This window comes from Notolepis coatsorum, assembly GCF_963971535.1.
Source record: "Notolepis coatsorum genome assembly, chromosome: 10".
Lineage (NCBI taxonomy): Eukaryota > Metazoa > Chordata > Actinopteri > Aulopiformes > Paralepididae > Notolepis > Notolepis coatsorum.
Window position 1 is genome coordinate 135,295,997 of NC_140174.1, and position 17,836 is coordinate 135,313,832.

Below are 17,836 nucleotides of genomic sequence, written 5' to 3' on the forward strand. Positions count from 1 at the left end.
TCTGTCTAGATCTAGTATTGAACACATTAAAGGTGTATTAATTTTGATCTCCCACCAGGTGTGTCCAAGCTCGTAGGTGAGGCGGTGAAAACACACGGGACCCATGACCTCAGAAAGAGAAACACAGTCGGCGTCACGCCCTGGGGATTGATTGACAGCCACGTTGACCTCATAGGCAGAGATGTAAGTGGTGAACATTTTGTTTGATGTGATGTTGTGTTTGTTTGAAAGGGGGCGTGGCTATGTGTGTGGCCATGATCAAGTTTTCCACAAAGTTTGTTCATGTTATGTGAAGGCATTTAGAAGTTACGTGTCTTTTTCTTCTGGGCCACTCCCACTGCCACTCAGAGAGTCTGTGAATCCATTTGGAAGTTATGCGCCTATAGAGCTGCTGGTCGCAGCTAAGAAAAACATATACTATTAATCTATCAGTCCACTGTCATCAGTACAAACATAGCGATCACAAAAATAATCTGTAACCCTCCGTGGTCATGAATGTCCCTGGTGCAGGTGTTCAGACCCTACCAGCCGCTCGCTAACCCCCTGAGTAAGAGGGCCTGCCTCAACAGCTTCCACTCACACTTCCTGTTGGTGGACGATGGAACTCTGGGGAAACATGGCTGCCAGCAGGGCCTCAGGAGGAGGCTGGAGAAACACATCCAGCTGCAGAAGATACACCCCCGTGAGTTAGTTGGTGTGTGTGTATGAGGCTGGAGAAACACATCCAGCTGCAGAAGATACACCCCCGTGAGTTAGTTGGTGTGTGTGTATGAGGCTGGAGAAACACATCCAGCTGCAGAAGATACACCCCCGTGAGTTAGAAACACATCCAGCTGCAGAAGATACACCCCCGTGAGTTAGTTGGTGTGTGTGTATGAGGCTGGAGAAACACATCCAGCTGCAGAAGATACACCCCCGTGAGTTAGTTGGTGTGTGTGTGTGTGTGTGTGTGAGACAATAGAAGATACACCCCCGTGAGTTAGTTGGTGTGTGTGTATGTGTGTGTGTGTGAGACAATAAGATTGATGAGTGATGATGAGAGTAATGATTGATGGATGTAATCCTCTGCTTTTCCATCTCTCTCCTCCTCCTTCCCTCTAGGCCTGAACCAGGGAGTGCCAGTGGTGTGCGTGGTGGTGGAGGGGGGCCCTGGCATCGTGTCCACGGTGTTGAACTATGTTAGCAGCGTGCCTCCTGTGCCAGTGGTTGTGTTTGAAGGATCAGGCAGGGCTGCAGACCTGCTGGCCTTCGTACACAAGCAGACCGATATGGAGAGGTGTGTCTGTGTGTGTGTGTCTGTGTGTGTGTGTGTGTGTGTGTGTCTGTGTGTGTGTGTGTGTGTGTGTGTGTGTGTGTGTGTGTGTGTGTGTGTGTGTGTGTGTGTGTCTGTGTGTGTGTGTCTGTGTGTGTGTGTCTGTGTGTGTGTGTCTGTGTGTGTGTGTGTGTGTGTGTGTGTGTGTGTGTGTGTGTGTGTGTGTGTGTGTGTGTGTGTACGCCTGTCGGTGCCTAAAGCTGCAAAACAACATACACTAGGCCTACTGTATCTAATGTAGCAGAACATTGGGCGGGTGTTGGGTATTTTCAGGTTTTAAATAGCAACACTATGCAGATATTTCAGATTACAAAGTCTGGATGTCGGGATTCGCTACATCAAAACGACATCATCAGTCCTTGGGCAATGGGTGGCGGCATGGTGGTGTAGTGGTTAACACTGTCGCCTCACAGCAAGAAGGTCCAGGGTTCGATTCCCGCTTGGGGACCAGGTTTCCATGATGCCAGTTACCCAGGTGGGGTATCTCCCGGGCCTTTCTGTGTGGAGCATGTTCTCCCCCTCTGTGCTCGCAAGGGTTCTCCCCGATAAGAGAAACCCAATGGAAAAACATGCAAAACAACAGATCGCTAACGCTGTCGCGTCCGTGATGAAGGCGGGCAGGAGCACTTGGATGTAGGAATGGGAATCAAAAACCTCCTAATTGTCCGATTCCTGGAATCGCATGCCTCCGTGACTATCGATTCCTCTTATCGCTGCCAGGTTTTTCCGACAGTTGCGCATTTCAAAACAATAATGTTAGCGTTAGCATGCAGCCATAGAGCAGACTATTTGATTCCTTAAGGGCTCGAAATTGCCTGAGTTTTGGTCATATGCTCCCGAAACGCTCCCGCTGTTTGACTGTTTCTAAGTGCAGTGATTGAAAACGACTAGAATTCTTTAGAACCGAGTCATTCATTTAATTCGGGGCAACCTAACAGCCGCAAAGCTAACGCTAGCTAACCAAGCTCATACAGACACACCGAGAGAGATACCAGCTGACAGCAGGTAGTACAGGTACAAATACAAAAAAAAAGTGGATGGGGGCTGTTGTGTAAACCTTGTACTCTTTACTTACTTACTTACTTATCCTCTTCGTCCCGGTTGGGGCATAAGGCCGCAATCATACACTGCCACTGAATCCTGTCTCGTGCTTTGGCCTGCGCTTCGTCCCAGGAAAGACCCATCTCCTTCAGCTCCATCATCACTGTCCTTCGCCAGGTGTTCTTTGGTCTACCCCTCTTTCTCTTCCCAACTGGGGTCCATCTCAAGGCAACTTTGGGTAACCTTTCATTGGGCATCCTCAATGTTCACATATAATAAGAGACAGAGAGCGTGTGATCACATTGACTGTTTACTGGTAGGTAAGTCAGGAAGTACCGTGCAACATACAAACATGTCCGTGTAGCAACACGAGCCAATACCTTACAGGACAGGGGCGAGCGGGGACCGGGGAGGGAGCTCTGTGTGTGTGTGTGTGTGTGTGTGTGTGTCAGACTACAGGGCAAACTAGCTTGTTTGGAGTTTGCTGACCACTCAGTCTCACACTCAGTGTATAAGAACGCCGCTGTTGGTGAGGATGTTTTAAAATTTACCATCAAAGCAAGACTGCAGGTATTACCCACCCAATACAATCTGTCCACTTGGTATCCTCAAACTCACAGTCCATTCTGTTTAAACCATCAGGATTCACAACACCTAGAATCCATTGCACACATAACAAACGGATGTAATGCATACAAACACCTGTACATCGCTCGTCATGACCGTATTGTGGACATTGTGTCTGATGCGGTACGGAACATATCACCAGCTAGTGCAACAATGTACAAACATGCCAGAGTAAAACCAGAGTGGTTTGGCCTTACCAACGATGTTTTTGCTAACATACCCAATACACCGGACGTTGTTTTTGTTGACACCAGCCACGGAGAGGTGCTGGTCATAGAAGTAGGCTGTACCTTTGACCTGTACATGGACCAGGCCTTCCGGGACAAGTATATCAAATACCAACCACTGCTCAGTGTGATGACTGACCTTGGGTATAGGTGTAGATATGGTGTACTTGTGTTCGGAAGTCTTGGCCATGTACACAAATCCACCATGACCGGTCTGAGAATTGCTGCAATGTCTAAAAGAAAAGCCAAACAAATTGCCAAATATTGCTCTGTCTCAGCTATTATTGGCAGCTTAGCCACGTGGAGAAGGAGGTGCTATGTGTACCCTTAAGTGTTCAGTGCTGCTTGGCCCCGATACATTTGATTCCCTGTTTATGTAATATAATTTGTGGAACCAAATAAAGTATTAAAATGTGCGCACGCGCTGGTCTTCTGAAAGACCAGAGACAGAGAAGTCAGAGGAATAACGACCTGTTGAATGCAACTACGGTTCAATAGATTAAATTAGTTTAAGATATTGAACTGTAGTTACATTCAACAGGTCGTTATTCAATAGATTAAATTAGTTTCAAATTTCAAAATTAGTAGTTTCAAATTAACTTTTTTTTTATTTTCAATTTTTGACATGACATAAAACTAGACACACAAACATTAACAGTAAATATCCACAATAAATCACAGGACTATGCAGTCCAGTATTTGAATCAATATAAATGTAGGTTACAAGATATATACATAATACTTACAATACAATACATACATATGCTCTTGCTCGCTCTTCTTGCTATGCTGGCTTCATTAACACCTAGGATTCGTGCAATAGATATCTCTAAATAAATCAATCAAGATAGGTAAGAATCCAAACCTTCAGGCACATTTTATCTGGCTGAATCCAACGTGATGCTATTAGCTTTTTGGCAGCCGTAATACCGGACAAGATTAGCCTCTTTACATGTACAGAGTGTGATAACTGAGAGACATTATTCAGCAACAATACCGAAGGAAGTACAGGTATGGTCAGAGATAAAAATTCTGATAATTGCATGATTACTTCTTCCCAGAATATCTTAACAGGGGGGCATTCCCAATACATATGCATAAATGTACCGATATCACCCTTTAGACACAAGGAGCATAGAGAGTCTTGTTTAAGCCCCATTCGGTTCAATCTTATAGGAGTCAGGTAAGTCCTATGAATAAAATTAAGATTAATCTGTTGATGATCCGGGTTGCATGACGATAGTCGAACGTTTGCCCAGACTTCAGGCCAATCAAAATCTACTTCCAAGTCTGGTATATCCTTCCTCCAAACTGAGTCTAGGGGAAGGATTCCATACGAAGACGTAAGTAAGTGATGATAAAAGTCAGAGACGAAGCCTCTCGATGTCTCCCTTTCATAAAATAATTTGTGATATCTGTGGTGCTCAAGTGGTATCTTTAATGGGACTCCATGAGCCTTCAAAGTTGCTAATAACTGTATATAGAAATAATAAGTGGAGCTGGTGAGGTTTAATTTTTTATGTATATCTTGATAGCTACAGAAACCCGTACGTTGAAGATATCTCCCAATGTATGTATGCCCTGCTTTTCCCATTTGGGATATCTGATAGGTTGTTGTGCAATAAGGAGTGCATTGTTATTAAATAGGGGAGAATGGCGATGACATTTTTTCTGTGTGTTTTGTGTGTATGTGTGTATGTCACGCCATATCCGGATCACATGTGTAATAAGAGGGCCAAATTTCAGGTTGCATTGCTTAATTGATAATTTGGTGTATACTATATCCTGCAGTCTATGTGGTGCCACTATGTTTTCTTCTAATGTTCTCCAGGATACAGATGCTTGAGAATCAAATCAGGTGATCAGTGGTCTTAAAGAGAACGCTTTAAAATAGTGGTAGAAGTCTGGAAATGCTAAACCTCCGTCGGCTTTGTTTCTCTGTGCGGTGGATCTTTTTATTCATGAAGGTTTGTTGTTCCAAATAAATTTATATGCGGCGGAGTGTAATTTTTTCCAGTAACCAGCAGGGGGGGGGGGGGGGGGGGGGGGGTAACGGTAACATTGAACTAATGAAGTTGATTCTAGGTAAAACATCCATCTTAACTATTGATACTCGGGCCTGTACTGAGTTTTTAAGTTTTGACCACCTGTCAAAGTCATTTGTGATCCTATCTTGGACTCTTGTATAATTATACTTCACCGTTTGGCATATAGTATGGAATATTTCAACTCCAAGACATCTAAAGTGTTCTACCATTGGTATATTTTCTGGAAGGAAGGTAGCCTTCGCAGTGACATTAAGTGGAAGGAAGGCCGACTTTGGTCAGTTTATCCTAAATCCCGATAGATTGCCAAAATCATCAATCAGCTTGAGAAGATGAGGCAGTGAGGTGGTAGGGTTTTGCATGAACAATATTACGTCGTCCGCATATAAACTAATATGATGCTGTGTGCCCTTAATTGAGATTGTCTTATATACTGTGCTAAAGGCTCTAAGGATAGAGCAAATAGTCTGGGACTAAGAGGACAACCCTGTCTGGACGAGCGTGACACAGGAAAGAGTGTGGAGGTGAATTATAATCATGGCCGATGGCTCTTTGTATAGTACTTTTATCATATTAATGAATCCGTTTCCTAACCCCATCCTTCCGAGTACTGCCCATAAATAAGACCATTCCAACCTATCAAAATCTTTCATCGCATCCAAGGATAATATAGCTGTAGGAGGCACGTCATCCTTGCTGGCGTCTATCACATGCAGTAACCGTCTAATATTATCCGTGAGCAGGCGGCCTCTTATGAAGCCTGTCTGATCAGGATGAACTAAAGATGTCATATGCTTTTGAAGTCTGATGGCTAGTACCTTAGCATACAGCTTGATATTGGTTCCGAGGAGGCTTAAGGGTCTATAACTACCACAATCGGTGGGGTCTATGTCTTTTTTAAGGAGGACAGATATGAGTGCAATATTGACGTTCCTATGAAAATTACCCTCTTCGATTGAGTATAAAATCATATCAAGTAATAGGGGTCCAATTACATCCCAACATGAGAGGTACAGTTAAAAAAAATTTTTTTTAAAGAGAATCTCAAATACATTATTTAATTTAAGTGTAGGCTATAGTTAATATATTTTTTTTACAGTTTTTGTATTTTTCTGACATGGGGGCTCAACAATAAATGACAATCAGAAATGTCAAGTTGTATGTTGTTATTCTAACCAGCTTAGTTCTGTTGCATTTCCAATTTATTTATTTAAATTATAAATTTATCAGGGATCGATAAGGGAATCGACAAAGAATCGGATCGATAAGCAGAATCGATAATGGAATCGTATCGATAAAATCTTATCAATTCCCAACCGGGATGGGTTAAGCCGATCCTAAAGAGACAATGCATGCGTGTGTGTTCCGGTGTGTGTGTGATAACTAACCGCTGTGTGCTGCTAAAACATTGAGTGTCGTTGCATGCCAATTAAAGACCTCTGCGACAGGTCCTGCATTATTATTATTATTATTATTATTGCATTATTATTATTATACTTTTTCAATCAAGATTTTAGAAACTGGAAATATCTGCGCAGCTTTGCTATTTCCAGTCAGTTATGCTGACACACATGTTTGCTTAAGGCTCTACTAAATTATATGTACACTATGTTATTTAGTGGTGTTAAATAAAATAAAAAACAATGGGCATGAAAGATATTTAGTCTCCGCAGTCTAGAGCAGCCGACAATTAGCCAGGTAGCTTGCTAGGTGGCTTAGCTATTGTGGGGAAAGACACATTTAATGAAATGACCTGTTGCAGAGACAACCTATTCTAGTTCACTGTATGTTTTAGGCAGCTGAAGGCTGACATTCAGGAGGACCTCCTGGTGAGGATAGGAAGTGTGTTTGGAGTGGACAGAACAGAGGCCTCTAACCTCCACAACCTTCTCCTGCAGTGTATGGACCACAGACAGTCGGTAAGTACACCCGTAGGCCTGTGTGTGTCTGTGTGTGCATGTGTGTGTGTACAGTGAATGTTCTTCTTGCACTCCACAATACTGAGTGAATTCTCTCCCCCACCATTTAATGCATATGTGTCTGCCTATGTCCTCATGACAGCTTAGAAGTATTTCAACGTGTCACATGTTTGAACCGCAGATCACCATCTATGACTCAGAGGCAGAGGACAAACAGAGAGCAGACTCTGCCATTTTGACCGCTACATTTAAGGGTACTCATCCTGCTTTACCTGGTTATCATGACAATAGTCATCTAAAGCACGTTAGAATGTATGCAATCGATTCCTTGTCCTCAAGCTTTTTGGTGCATGACCCCTATAAACAGAATGACCCCACTTCGTAGTCAAGCACAGACAGAACTTTGACACAGAATTAGGTTTTTATTCCCCCTTTTCAGGCTATTTAACTTTTATTAATGATTGAAGATGGGCCTTAGACTTACAATATTCATTATTTCACAAGAAAAAGAAGAAGCATTTATACCAAAACACAATGATATATTTTCATGTATCCTTTCGCGACCTCCCCAAAAATCATCTCTCGAACCCCTTTGGGGCCCCCGACCCCCAGGTTTAGAACCACTGTCTTGAGCCAAATATCTTTGCTCAACAGTGTACAGATAGATTTGTGTTTGTGATTGTTAAATTGTGTTTTGATTGCTAGGCACCAAGGTGAGCCCTGCTGAGCAGCTGAGCATGGCACTAGTGTGGGACAGAGTCGACGTGGCTAAGAAACACGTCCTAGTGTACGGACAACACTGGAAGGTGAGATACTCCAGGTTCTGTTCTACTGCAGGTCATGGTTTTGTTACCTGTCATTGAAGGTGGACTTGGTAAGATTATCCCATCATTTGTCATGAGGAAAGTGTGCCTAGTGCAAAAGCTAATGGGGATCCTAAATGAGCAATTACATGCAATTAGCAGTGCTCATTTGGAGTTTTCGGACCAGAGGGACTTTTTCATAGTTCAGGAACTGTGAAACTGTGTTTTCGCACTGCAGGAACTGAGGACGATTGTAGTTCCTCAACCCCGTTTTGGGTTTTTTATTTAGCTCCCGTCTCTCCCAGCACAGAGGAACCATGAGTGATGCAAGTGTACGGTGATTGGTCCAGATGTCACGTTCATGGTATCAGACCTAAGTGTGTTCAGCTGTGCTCTGCTGCACGGGGCTGGAGAGACAGACATGCCAATGTCAACAATGTCAACCTCGTATTGTAGTTGAAATACCTATGCATTAAAAAAAGAAATCCCAGCGACCCTCTTAGTTACATCAGTTGTGCTGTCAGAACAGTTAAGTAGGTTAAGTATTTAAAGTTAGCTATTGGCCATTTTAGCACTCATCTTGTTATCAACCATGAAACGCTTTGTTGTAAATTGATCAATCTGGTGGGATTTATGCCCAAAACAAAATTAATACTTCTCTCCGCGGATCTCTTACGTTACAACAAGATTGTATAAGTTAAGCAGTGTTGTTGTGTTTATATATGAAGTAACGTTATTTCCAATGTTCGCTATTCGGCCAAACTAATGCAGCCAAGCTTTCTCACCACGCCCAGCCACTGTCCCTCTCCCCACACGCCCAGCCACTGTCCCTCTCACCACGCCCAGCCACTGTCCCTCTCACCACGCCCAGCCACTGTCCCTCTCACCACGCCCAGCCACTGTCCCTCTCACCACGCCCAGCCACTGTCCCTCTCACTACGCCCAGCCACTGTCCCTCTCACCACGCCCAGCCACTGTCCCTCTCACCACGCCCAGCCACTGTCCCTCTCACCACGCCCAGCCACTGTCCCTCTCACCACACGCCCAGCCACTGTCCCTCTCACTACGCCCAGCCACTGTCCCTCTCACTACGCCCAGCCACTGTCCCTCTCACTACGCCCAGCCACTGTCCCTCTCACCACGCCCAGCCACTGTCCCTCTCACTACACGCCCAGCCACTGTCCCTCTCACCACGCCCAGCCACTGTCCCTCTCACCACGCCCAGCCACTGTCCCTCTCACCACGCCCAGCCACTGTCCCTCTCACCACACGCCCAGCCACTGTCCCTCTCACCACGCCCAGCCACTGTCCCTCTCACCACGCCCAGCCACTGTCCCTCTCACCACGCCCAGCCACTGTCCTTCTCACCACGCCCAGCCACTGTCCCTCTCACCACGCCCAGCCACTGTCCCTCTCACCACGCCCAGCCACTGTCCCTCTCACCACGCCCAGCCACTGTCCCTCTCACCACGCCCAGCCACTGTCCCTCTCACTACACGCCCAGCCACTGTCCCTCTCACCACGCCCAGCCACTGTCCCTCTCACCACGCCCAGCCACTGTCCCTCTCACCACGCCCAGCCACTGTCCCTCTCACCACGCCCAGCCACTGTCCCTCTCACTACACGCCCAGCCACTGTCCCTCTCACCACGCCCAGCCACTGTCCCTCTCACTACACGCCCAGCCACTGTCCCTCTCACCACGCCCAGCCACTGTCCCTCTCACCACGCCCAGCCACTGTCCCTCTCACCACGCCCAGCCACTGTCCCTCTCACCACGCCCAGCCACTGTCCCTCTCACCACGCCCAGCCACTGTCCCTCTCACCACGCCCAGCCACTGTCCCTCTCACCACGCCCAGCCACTGTCCCTCTCACTACACGCCCAGCCACTGTCCCTCTCACCACGCCCAGCCACTGTCCCTCTCACTACGCCCAGCCACTGTCCCTCTCACCACGCCCAGCCACTGTCCCTCTCACCACGCCCAGCCACTGTCCCTCTCACCACGCCCAGCCACTGTCCCTCTCACCACGCCCAGCCACTGTCCCTCTCACCACGCCCAGCCACTGTCCCTCTCACTACACGCCCAGCCACTGTCCCTCTCACCACGCCCAGCCACTGTCCCTCTCCGCGGGAGACAGAAGCACGGTGGGCATGCGCCACTTCAGCATCTCTATTGCTGCTGCCAATTCAAACAGAAAAAAAATCCATGAAGGTATGTAGTTCTCTGGGGAGCTTCCCAATGGGTAGTTCTTCTCAGGGAGTCCCCAGAACCGTTTGGCCTGAAAACGCTTACTATTGGCCCGGCAACACCCAGGATGGTGCGGACATCAACCCTTTCACTACCACACTACAGAAGGTTAGTGTGGTAGTGAAAGGGTTAACCTGTAGTGTGGTAGTGAAAGGGTTAACTGTCTGTACTGTGGTAGTGGAGGGGTTAACCTTCGGTAGTGTGGTATTGAAAGGGTTAAATCACCTTTTTAATTTATTCCCCTTAATTGTACTAGATTGAGTCTACACAATCCTCATTCCTAACCATCAACAAATCATACAGAGTGCATCTTATCATGGTTTGTATTCAAGGTTTGCGTTAACGACGTGATTGTAACGATCCTCTGTGTAATGACGGCTGTATCCAGGTGGGCTCTTTGGAACAGGCCATGCTGGACGCTCTGGTGATGGACCGCGTTGGTTTCGTCCAGCTGCTGATTGACCACGGCATGACCATGAACCACTTCCTCACCGTGGACCGTCTGGAGGAGTTGTACAACACGGTGGCTGCAACGCATTCACCCCCCCTCTCACACATTCTGTTTACTTTTCTTTCCTCTCGGGTTTAGGGATTTCTTTTTCTCTTTTGTTTCTTGGGCGCAGAGGGGGGGGCGGGGGGGGGGGGGGGGGGGCGTGACGCAGCAATTAATCCTCTCCTCTTCGGCACACATTCGTGTCTCCGAGGTGATTTATTGGAACATTTACAGTAGCCACATGATGTATTCGTTTTGGGATAATACAGAGCATTTTTACTTGAATAACTTCATCCCGCGGTACTTTTGTTTCTATTCATCTGTCTTCTCCCCGCTCCCCTCGGCTCTCTCTCTCTTCTCCGTGTAAACAGATGAAATTATAGTTTTTTGTGTGTGGACCACAGTGGCCGGCGTTTGAACCACAATTGCCAAAGCTGCTGTGTCTTTGATAGCTATCACAATAATACACTGTAAGTGTTTTGCACCAAATGGACTCTTACTTTCCTCATGAATAATATTCATGATGTTTTCCCAGCTGTTGTTTGCAGATGTTTTGTAGATCATAGAGCTTTTTGGTCGGTGGGTCCACTCTTACTTGGTGTTCCCCTTACTTCCTTTTATCTACTGAGTACTAAAGTGTGTTTAATAATTAATGTCTCTGGGATAACAAGTTCCCACATGGAGACAAAACAAAGATCTGTGGAATCCCAGATGTGAGCGTTTGGTCGCTTGCAGATTTGTTTTTTCCTCTCGCCGCTACATGAAATAAGTAACCGGCGTGTGCGTGTTGTGTTATTCTTCAAGTGTCATAATTCCGTGGGTTTGTAGTTAGTCTGTACATCGTTACTAGTAATAATGTGAGTAATAATAATAATAATTTCTATCCTCAGCCACAGGGGCCCACAGACAGTTTCCTCCACCACCTTGTCGAAGACGTGAAACAGGTCAAGACCAATTCAAATTAAATCATATTTATTAGTTTTCTTTTGTGTTATAACAGGGTTTTACTGAGACATTATTGGACACACAGGATATAGCTTGTGTTTTTAATTGTTTAACTGTGTCTTTATGCATGGTTTGTACATGTATATGATGATGATGATGTGTGTGTGTCTGTGTCTGTAGTCCTCTCTCCCCAGAGGCTATCGTTTATCTATTATTGACGTGGGCCTGGTGGTAGAATATCTGATCGGAGGAGCCTACCGCAGCAGCTACACACGGAAGCACTTCAGAGCTTTCTACAACAACCTGCGTGCCAAGGGCAAGGTAAGCAAGGGGTCTCTATACCGGTGGTTCCCAAAGTGGGTGCCATGGCATCCTGGTGTGCCGTGGCATCCTGGTGTGCTGTGGCATCCTGGTGTGCCGTGGCATCCTGGTGTGCCGTGGCATCCTGGTGTGCCGTGGCATCCTGGTGTGCCGTGGCATCCTGGTGTGCCGTGGCATCCTGGTGTGCCGTGGCATCCTGGTGTGCCGTGGCATTCTGGTGTGCCGTGGCATTCTGGTGTGCTGTGGCATTCTGGTGTGCCGTGGCATCCTGGTGTGCCGTGATAACTGTCCAGCGGGGTTCCGCGGTTCATTTCACATTCTATTTCTACATATTTGATGTGTAATAATTTGACCGGATTATTCATACGGAGGCAGACAACAGAGTCTTTGATTAATGATAGAGTTTACATTCTGAGAATGACATGTTGCAACATGGAGAGACCTATGTCACAGCAATGGCCCTAGCTTAGATCTCTGTAGAATGGAAAGCTAACAAAGTGTTTAGAGAGTAGACAAAACAAGTGGAGCACTGCCGTATATGATATGAATTATAGATAGGGTGTACAGAGATATCTGGAATTATAGATATGATGTACAGAGATATCTGGATAATGACATATACTTAGTAGGCTGTGTGTAAACTATGTGTGTACAAGTTGACGGTTATGTGTAGATAGAGAGAGCGAGAGGGGGCGTGTGTTTGTTAGGGATGGGGACCGAATCCGGTACTTTTAAGGGTATCGACCGAATCACATCGGTACTACCGAGTACCGATTCACGTGAGATCCACCGGTGCCGGCGCACAACACACGCTGACCTAGGATCTGACTTGATTCAACAACAAAGCAGTCGGGGCGATGACAAGCCAAAAACGGTCGCAAGTGTGGTTACACTTTACAAAGCTAGATGCAGACAACGCTCGCTGCAATATTATATATTATATATATATTAACAAATTGTTCTAAATAAATAATAATGATAATAAATTATTAGAAGTTTGGACACATTTTTTACAACTGAGGTAAGTAGATTAAATTTTTAGAGACTAAAGTACAGATAAAAGGTACCGTTGGCATTGGGTACTGGTATCGATTCACAGGTACCGGTACCGGTTCAAATGTGAACGGTACTCAACCCTAGTGTTTGTGCATGTGTGTGTGTTAGAGAGAGAGAGAGAGAGAGAGAGAGAGAGAGAGAGAGAGAGAGTTTCACAATCTCTTTCTCTGTTCTCAGAAGCAGGCACAAGTTATTGTTTTAAAATATTGTCATAGCCTATGCCTGTGTGTTTTTAACTCTGCTAAATTATCATTTAATCTTAAATATGTGTAATATTTTATCTAGAAATTGCTTTTGGGCTCATTCCTCTTTACTCATAAGGAATAGGTGTGGAATTTAATTCAGAAAATAGTACGACTCCTTTATCAGAGAAAATAGTACGACTCCTTTATCAGTCTTTAACACTTTGATCGCCGGGGTTAAATTCATAATTTACCATCCCTCGCCAGCCCTATTTAACATGGAGAAGTTCCCCTTCTTTGCAGGGCTATAACTTTTTAAATTCTATTGCTAAATTGACATTATTATGGCCCATTCAATGTCCTATATGTATTGTTCAGGGTGTAGCAACGTTAAACTTTTTCATTCACATATTCATACTAAAATATGGTCTAAAGTATAAGTATGTTTTTATCTTTATCTTTCTTCAGAATGTGATTTATAGCCCTAAATGCATTATATTGATGATCAAATACAGTTTGGTAGGAATCTGTGCAAGATAAAAAATTTCAAATGGACGTGCTTCTAGAAGTTTCTACGTATCATCTGATGATGACCGGATGGGCGGGGGATCGTTTATAATTCCGTGGGCAGCGTTAGATGATTCATCCAGAGTGGGTCATATGTTCATCATAGCAGTTTATATCGAACACGTTAGAATATAACGCTGAATCTTACCGTGGCTTCCTCGCGCCGCTGGCAGATGAGCGTGGAACAGAATTGTTTCTATTATGGGATGTAGAAATGCCCGATCCATTTCCAGGTTGTATAATAGTATATACGTCCAAATCATGTTGTTTTTTCGAGTTATTTGCACCGATCGATGTTCACTGTGTCAATACGGAGTCTCTCTAACGATAGCGAGTGGCCGGACCACATATGGATGAGCACTACCGGTTCAAAGGTTAATTTCCGGTTGGCGATCTGCCGATCGGCCACCAGATGGCGCTCTTGAACCGCTAGAGAGTTGAGAGGAGATCAGCAGTGTGTCTCAGAGCTCCGGAAAGGAAATATGATTTCGATGACAGATTTTTGAAATATTGACATCAAAGACGAGTTACGGCGTCTTCGGCAGAATGAGCATGGCTAGGAAAGACGAGTTACGGCGTTTTCGGCGATTAAAGTGTTAATATGCTACAAACAATAATAATAATAATACATCAGATTTTTTTTTTTAAAGATTTCTTTTTTAGCATTTATTGCTTTCATGGTCAGACATAACTGGTCAAAAAAGGTTTGGGAATCACTACTCTATACAACAATAATTATACCACTCTTTATTAACAGTCTTACATATGTACCTGCAGCATGCACCCTATGATATGATATACAGCATCCTCTACGGCTCACCAAACACTATTCTCAATAAACTCCAATATGTCCAAAACTCTGCTGCCCGCATGCTCACCTTCACCCGTCGCTCTGATCACATCACCCCTGTCCTCCACGACCTCCACTAAAATACTACTCATCACATTTAAAGCCCTCAACAACCTTGCCCCTCCCTACCTGTCCGACCTCCTCCACCGTCACATGCCCACCCGTCGCCTTAGGTCTGCAGATGCCAACCTCCTAACACCTCCCACGACCAAGCTCCGGACCTGGGGGGCGACAGGGCCTTTGCTGCTGCTGCCCCCTCCCTCTGGAATGCCCTCCCCAGCCATATCCGTGATGCAAACACCCTGACATCTTTTAAATCAGCCCTCAAAACCCACCTTTTCAATCTTGCTTTTGACCTCTAATTCTGTCGGTTTTATTTTATTTTGTCATGTATTATTTTTGTTCTGTTTTGTTCTGTTTTTTTGTTTTGCCATAGTTTGTCTCTCCTGCCCATGTGAAGCGTCTTTGAGCACCTGGAAAAGCGCTATATAAAATAGATGTATTATTATTATTATTATTATTATTATTATTATTATTATTATTATTATTATTATTATTATTATTATTATTATTATTATTATTATTATTATTATTATTATTATTATTATTATATATGGTGGGTATTTATTTGTATTATTATTTGATGAGTTTCATTGAAATATCCACAGGAATGGGAGTGGTTGGCTCTGCGCTGACATGGCTGTCATCATACCTCAATGACCGCTCCTACCAAGTGTCATGGAGAGGGACCCTGTCGGCCACCCGCCCCCTGCGGACGGGTGTCCCCCAGGGCTTGGTTTTAGGACCCCTTCTCTTCTCCCTCTACACTAAATCACTGGGTAACATTATCACGTCTCATGGCTTCTCCTACCATTGTTATGCCGACGATACTCAACTCTTCCTCTCCTTCCCTCCCTCAGATATCCACGTCTCTGAGCGGATCTCGGCCTGTCTGTCCGACATCTCCGCCTGGATGACGACCAACCACCTCAAACTGAACCTAAGCAAAACAGAGTTGCTCCACCTGCCGGCCAAATCCTTCCCCCTGACCGACCTTTCCATCACAGTCGAGAATGCAGCTGTGACCGCGTCCCCGACCGCCAAGAACCTTGGTGTTGTCCTCGACGACCAGTTGAACTTCTCTGCTCACATCGCAGCGACAACCGGTCAGACGTCAGAAGGATCCGCCCCTTCCTGACAAAAGAAGCCACCCAACTCCTCGTCCAATCAACAGTCATCTCCCGCCTCGACTACTGCAACGCACTGCTAGCTGGCCTCCCGGCCACTGCCACTAAGCCTCTTCAACTCATTCAGAACGCAGCGGCCCGCCTGATCTCAAACCTACCGAAGTCGGCACATGTCACCCCACTTCTTAGGGACCTGCACTGGCTCCCCATTGCTGCACGAATCCGCTTCAAGGCCCTCGACCTGGCATACCGTGCGGCAAAGGGAACCGCTCCCGCCTACCTCCGGTCAATAGTCTCTAACTACACATCCTCAAGACCCCTACGCTCTGCATCTTCTGGCCCTCTCAGACCTACTCCTATCCAAGCTCCGGGAGGGTCATCAAGGAGAAGTCGCCTATTCTCAGTCCTTGCCCCACAATGGTGGAATGAACTACCCACCCCAGTTAGGACAGCCGAATCCCGTCCAATCTTTCGCCGTCGACTAAAGACGCACTTCTTCAACCATTAAAAAAATCTAACCCTAACTAACCGTACTGTCATGCACTTAACTAACCCTAACTAACCTACACTGTAGCACTCAACACTTTGATGAACATTGTTGCTCAGCTGATAGAGTTGTGCCCTTCCTGATGGCTTGTCGTACAGAACTTGTAAGTCGCTTTGGATAAAAGCGTCAGCTAAATGACTAAATGTAAATGTAAATGTAATGAGCATCAGGGAACCAACATTTTCCCAAATGAATATATTGCATTTTGTAATGAGAACCCTGAACACAGGGGGGACAGTGGCTCAGCATGTAGAGCGGTCGTCTCGTAATCGTAAGGTTCCCGTTTAGATTCCTGCTCCTCCCGACAGCGTGTCGAAGTGTCCTTGAGCAAGACACTTAACCCCTAACTGCTCCCGGTGAGCAGGTTGGCACCGTGCACGGTTGCCTCCGCCGTTGGTGTGTGAGTGAATGGGTGAATTAAGGAATCTACCTTGCCTATATTATTACCTATATAATATGCTAATATGCACTCAACTCTGTAGCACTCATGTTCAACACTGTTTGATGAACAATGTTACTTATCCTTAGCTGCCGACTTGTCGTACAGAACTTGTAAGTGGCTTTAGATGAAAGCGTCAGCTAAATGACTAAATGTAAATGTGAATGTGAGGCACAAGTTGTAAAGAGCTTTGGATAGCTATCCCTTTCACTGCCACACTACCAAATGGTTAACCCTTTCACTGCCACACGACAGACCTGGTAGTGAAAGGTTAACCTTCTGTAGTGTGGGTTAGTGAAAGGGCTATTCTGAGAACTATTCTGATCAAACCTAATTGATATTCCATTTCTGGTGGTGATGTGGCTTGTTTTTCTGGCACTGAATGTGGCTCTGATTGTGTCTGCTGTGTCTCCCTGTTTAAACAGGGGAGAAGCGAGGCCCCAAACCCCAATAGGAGCAGGAGTCCTCAGCGCCCGCATTTCTTCAGAATCGCTCAGCCCTACAGACCCAGGGTCAGTTGGGAGACTTCCATCACACGTGACTAACTGGTAGAAGTATCGCTCAGCCCTACAGACCCAGGGTCAGTTGGGAGACTTCCATCACACGTGACTAACTGGTAGAAGTATAAATGCTTGGAAATACAACTAGCAGGCTTTTGTCTAAGCTTCCTCCTGTGTTTCCCGGTGACTGTGTACAATCCGGTTGAGCACTAAAGATAATAATTAACAAGAAAACGAGACTCTGGAGAGACCGTTGCAGGTACTTTGAGAGACCCTACTAACCATAACAATGAAACATATACAATATTATAATTCATTATTCAATTACGTTTATATCATTGCATCATCTGTTTCTCTCATTAAGTTTGTATTCTTACTAAGCATTGATGAAATGAAACGGCTCTCTTACGTTTAGAATTATGTTCTTTAAAGCTACTACAAGGACAAAATATATCAGATGTCAGATGACATAATACAGTGTGGATGTGTGGTAGTGAAAGGGATAGCTATCCAAAGCTCTTTACAAC

At 45.4% G+C, this 17,836-nt stretch overlaps 1 protein-coding gene across 1 annotated transcript in view; it reads left to right on the top strand.

The window, feature by feature from the left end:
• trpm6 (transient receptor potential cation channel, subfamily M, member 6) overlaps positions 1-17,836 on the top strand; it is a gene marked incomplete at its 5' end in the record, with an annotated part of 158,988 nt that overhangs the window by 4,593 nt on the left and 136,559 nt on the right. Inside the window, 10 exons of the mRNA XM_084323194.1 lie at positions 59-183; positions 511-682; positions 1,102-1,276; positions 7,048-7,171; positions 7,353-7,425; positions 7,877-7,977; positions 10,611-10,745; positions 11,606-11,659; positions 11,841-11,981; positions 17,235-17,321. Of these exons, the coding sequence (XP_084179320.1) occupies positions 59-183; positions 511-682; positions 1,102-1,276; positions 7,048-7,171; positions 7,353-7,425; positions 7,877-7,977; positions 10,611-10,745; positions 11,606-11,659; positions 11,841-11,981; positions 17,235-17,321 (1,187 nt within the window). The remainder of the gene's footprint in view (positions 1-58; positions 184-510; positions 683-1,101; positions 1,277-7,047; positions 7,172-7,352; positions 7,426-7,876; positions 7,978-10,610; positions 10,746-11,605; positions 11,660-11,840; positions 11,982-17,234; positions 17,322-17,836) is intronic.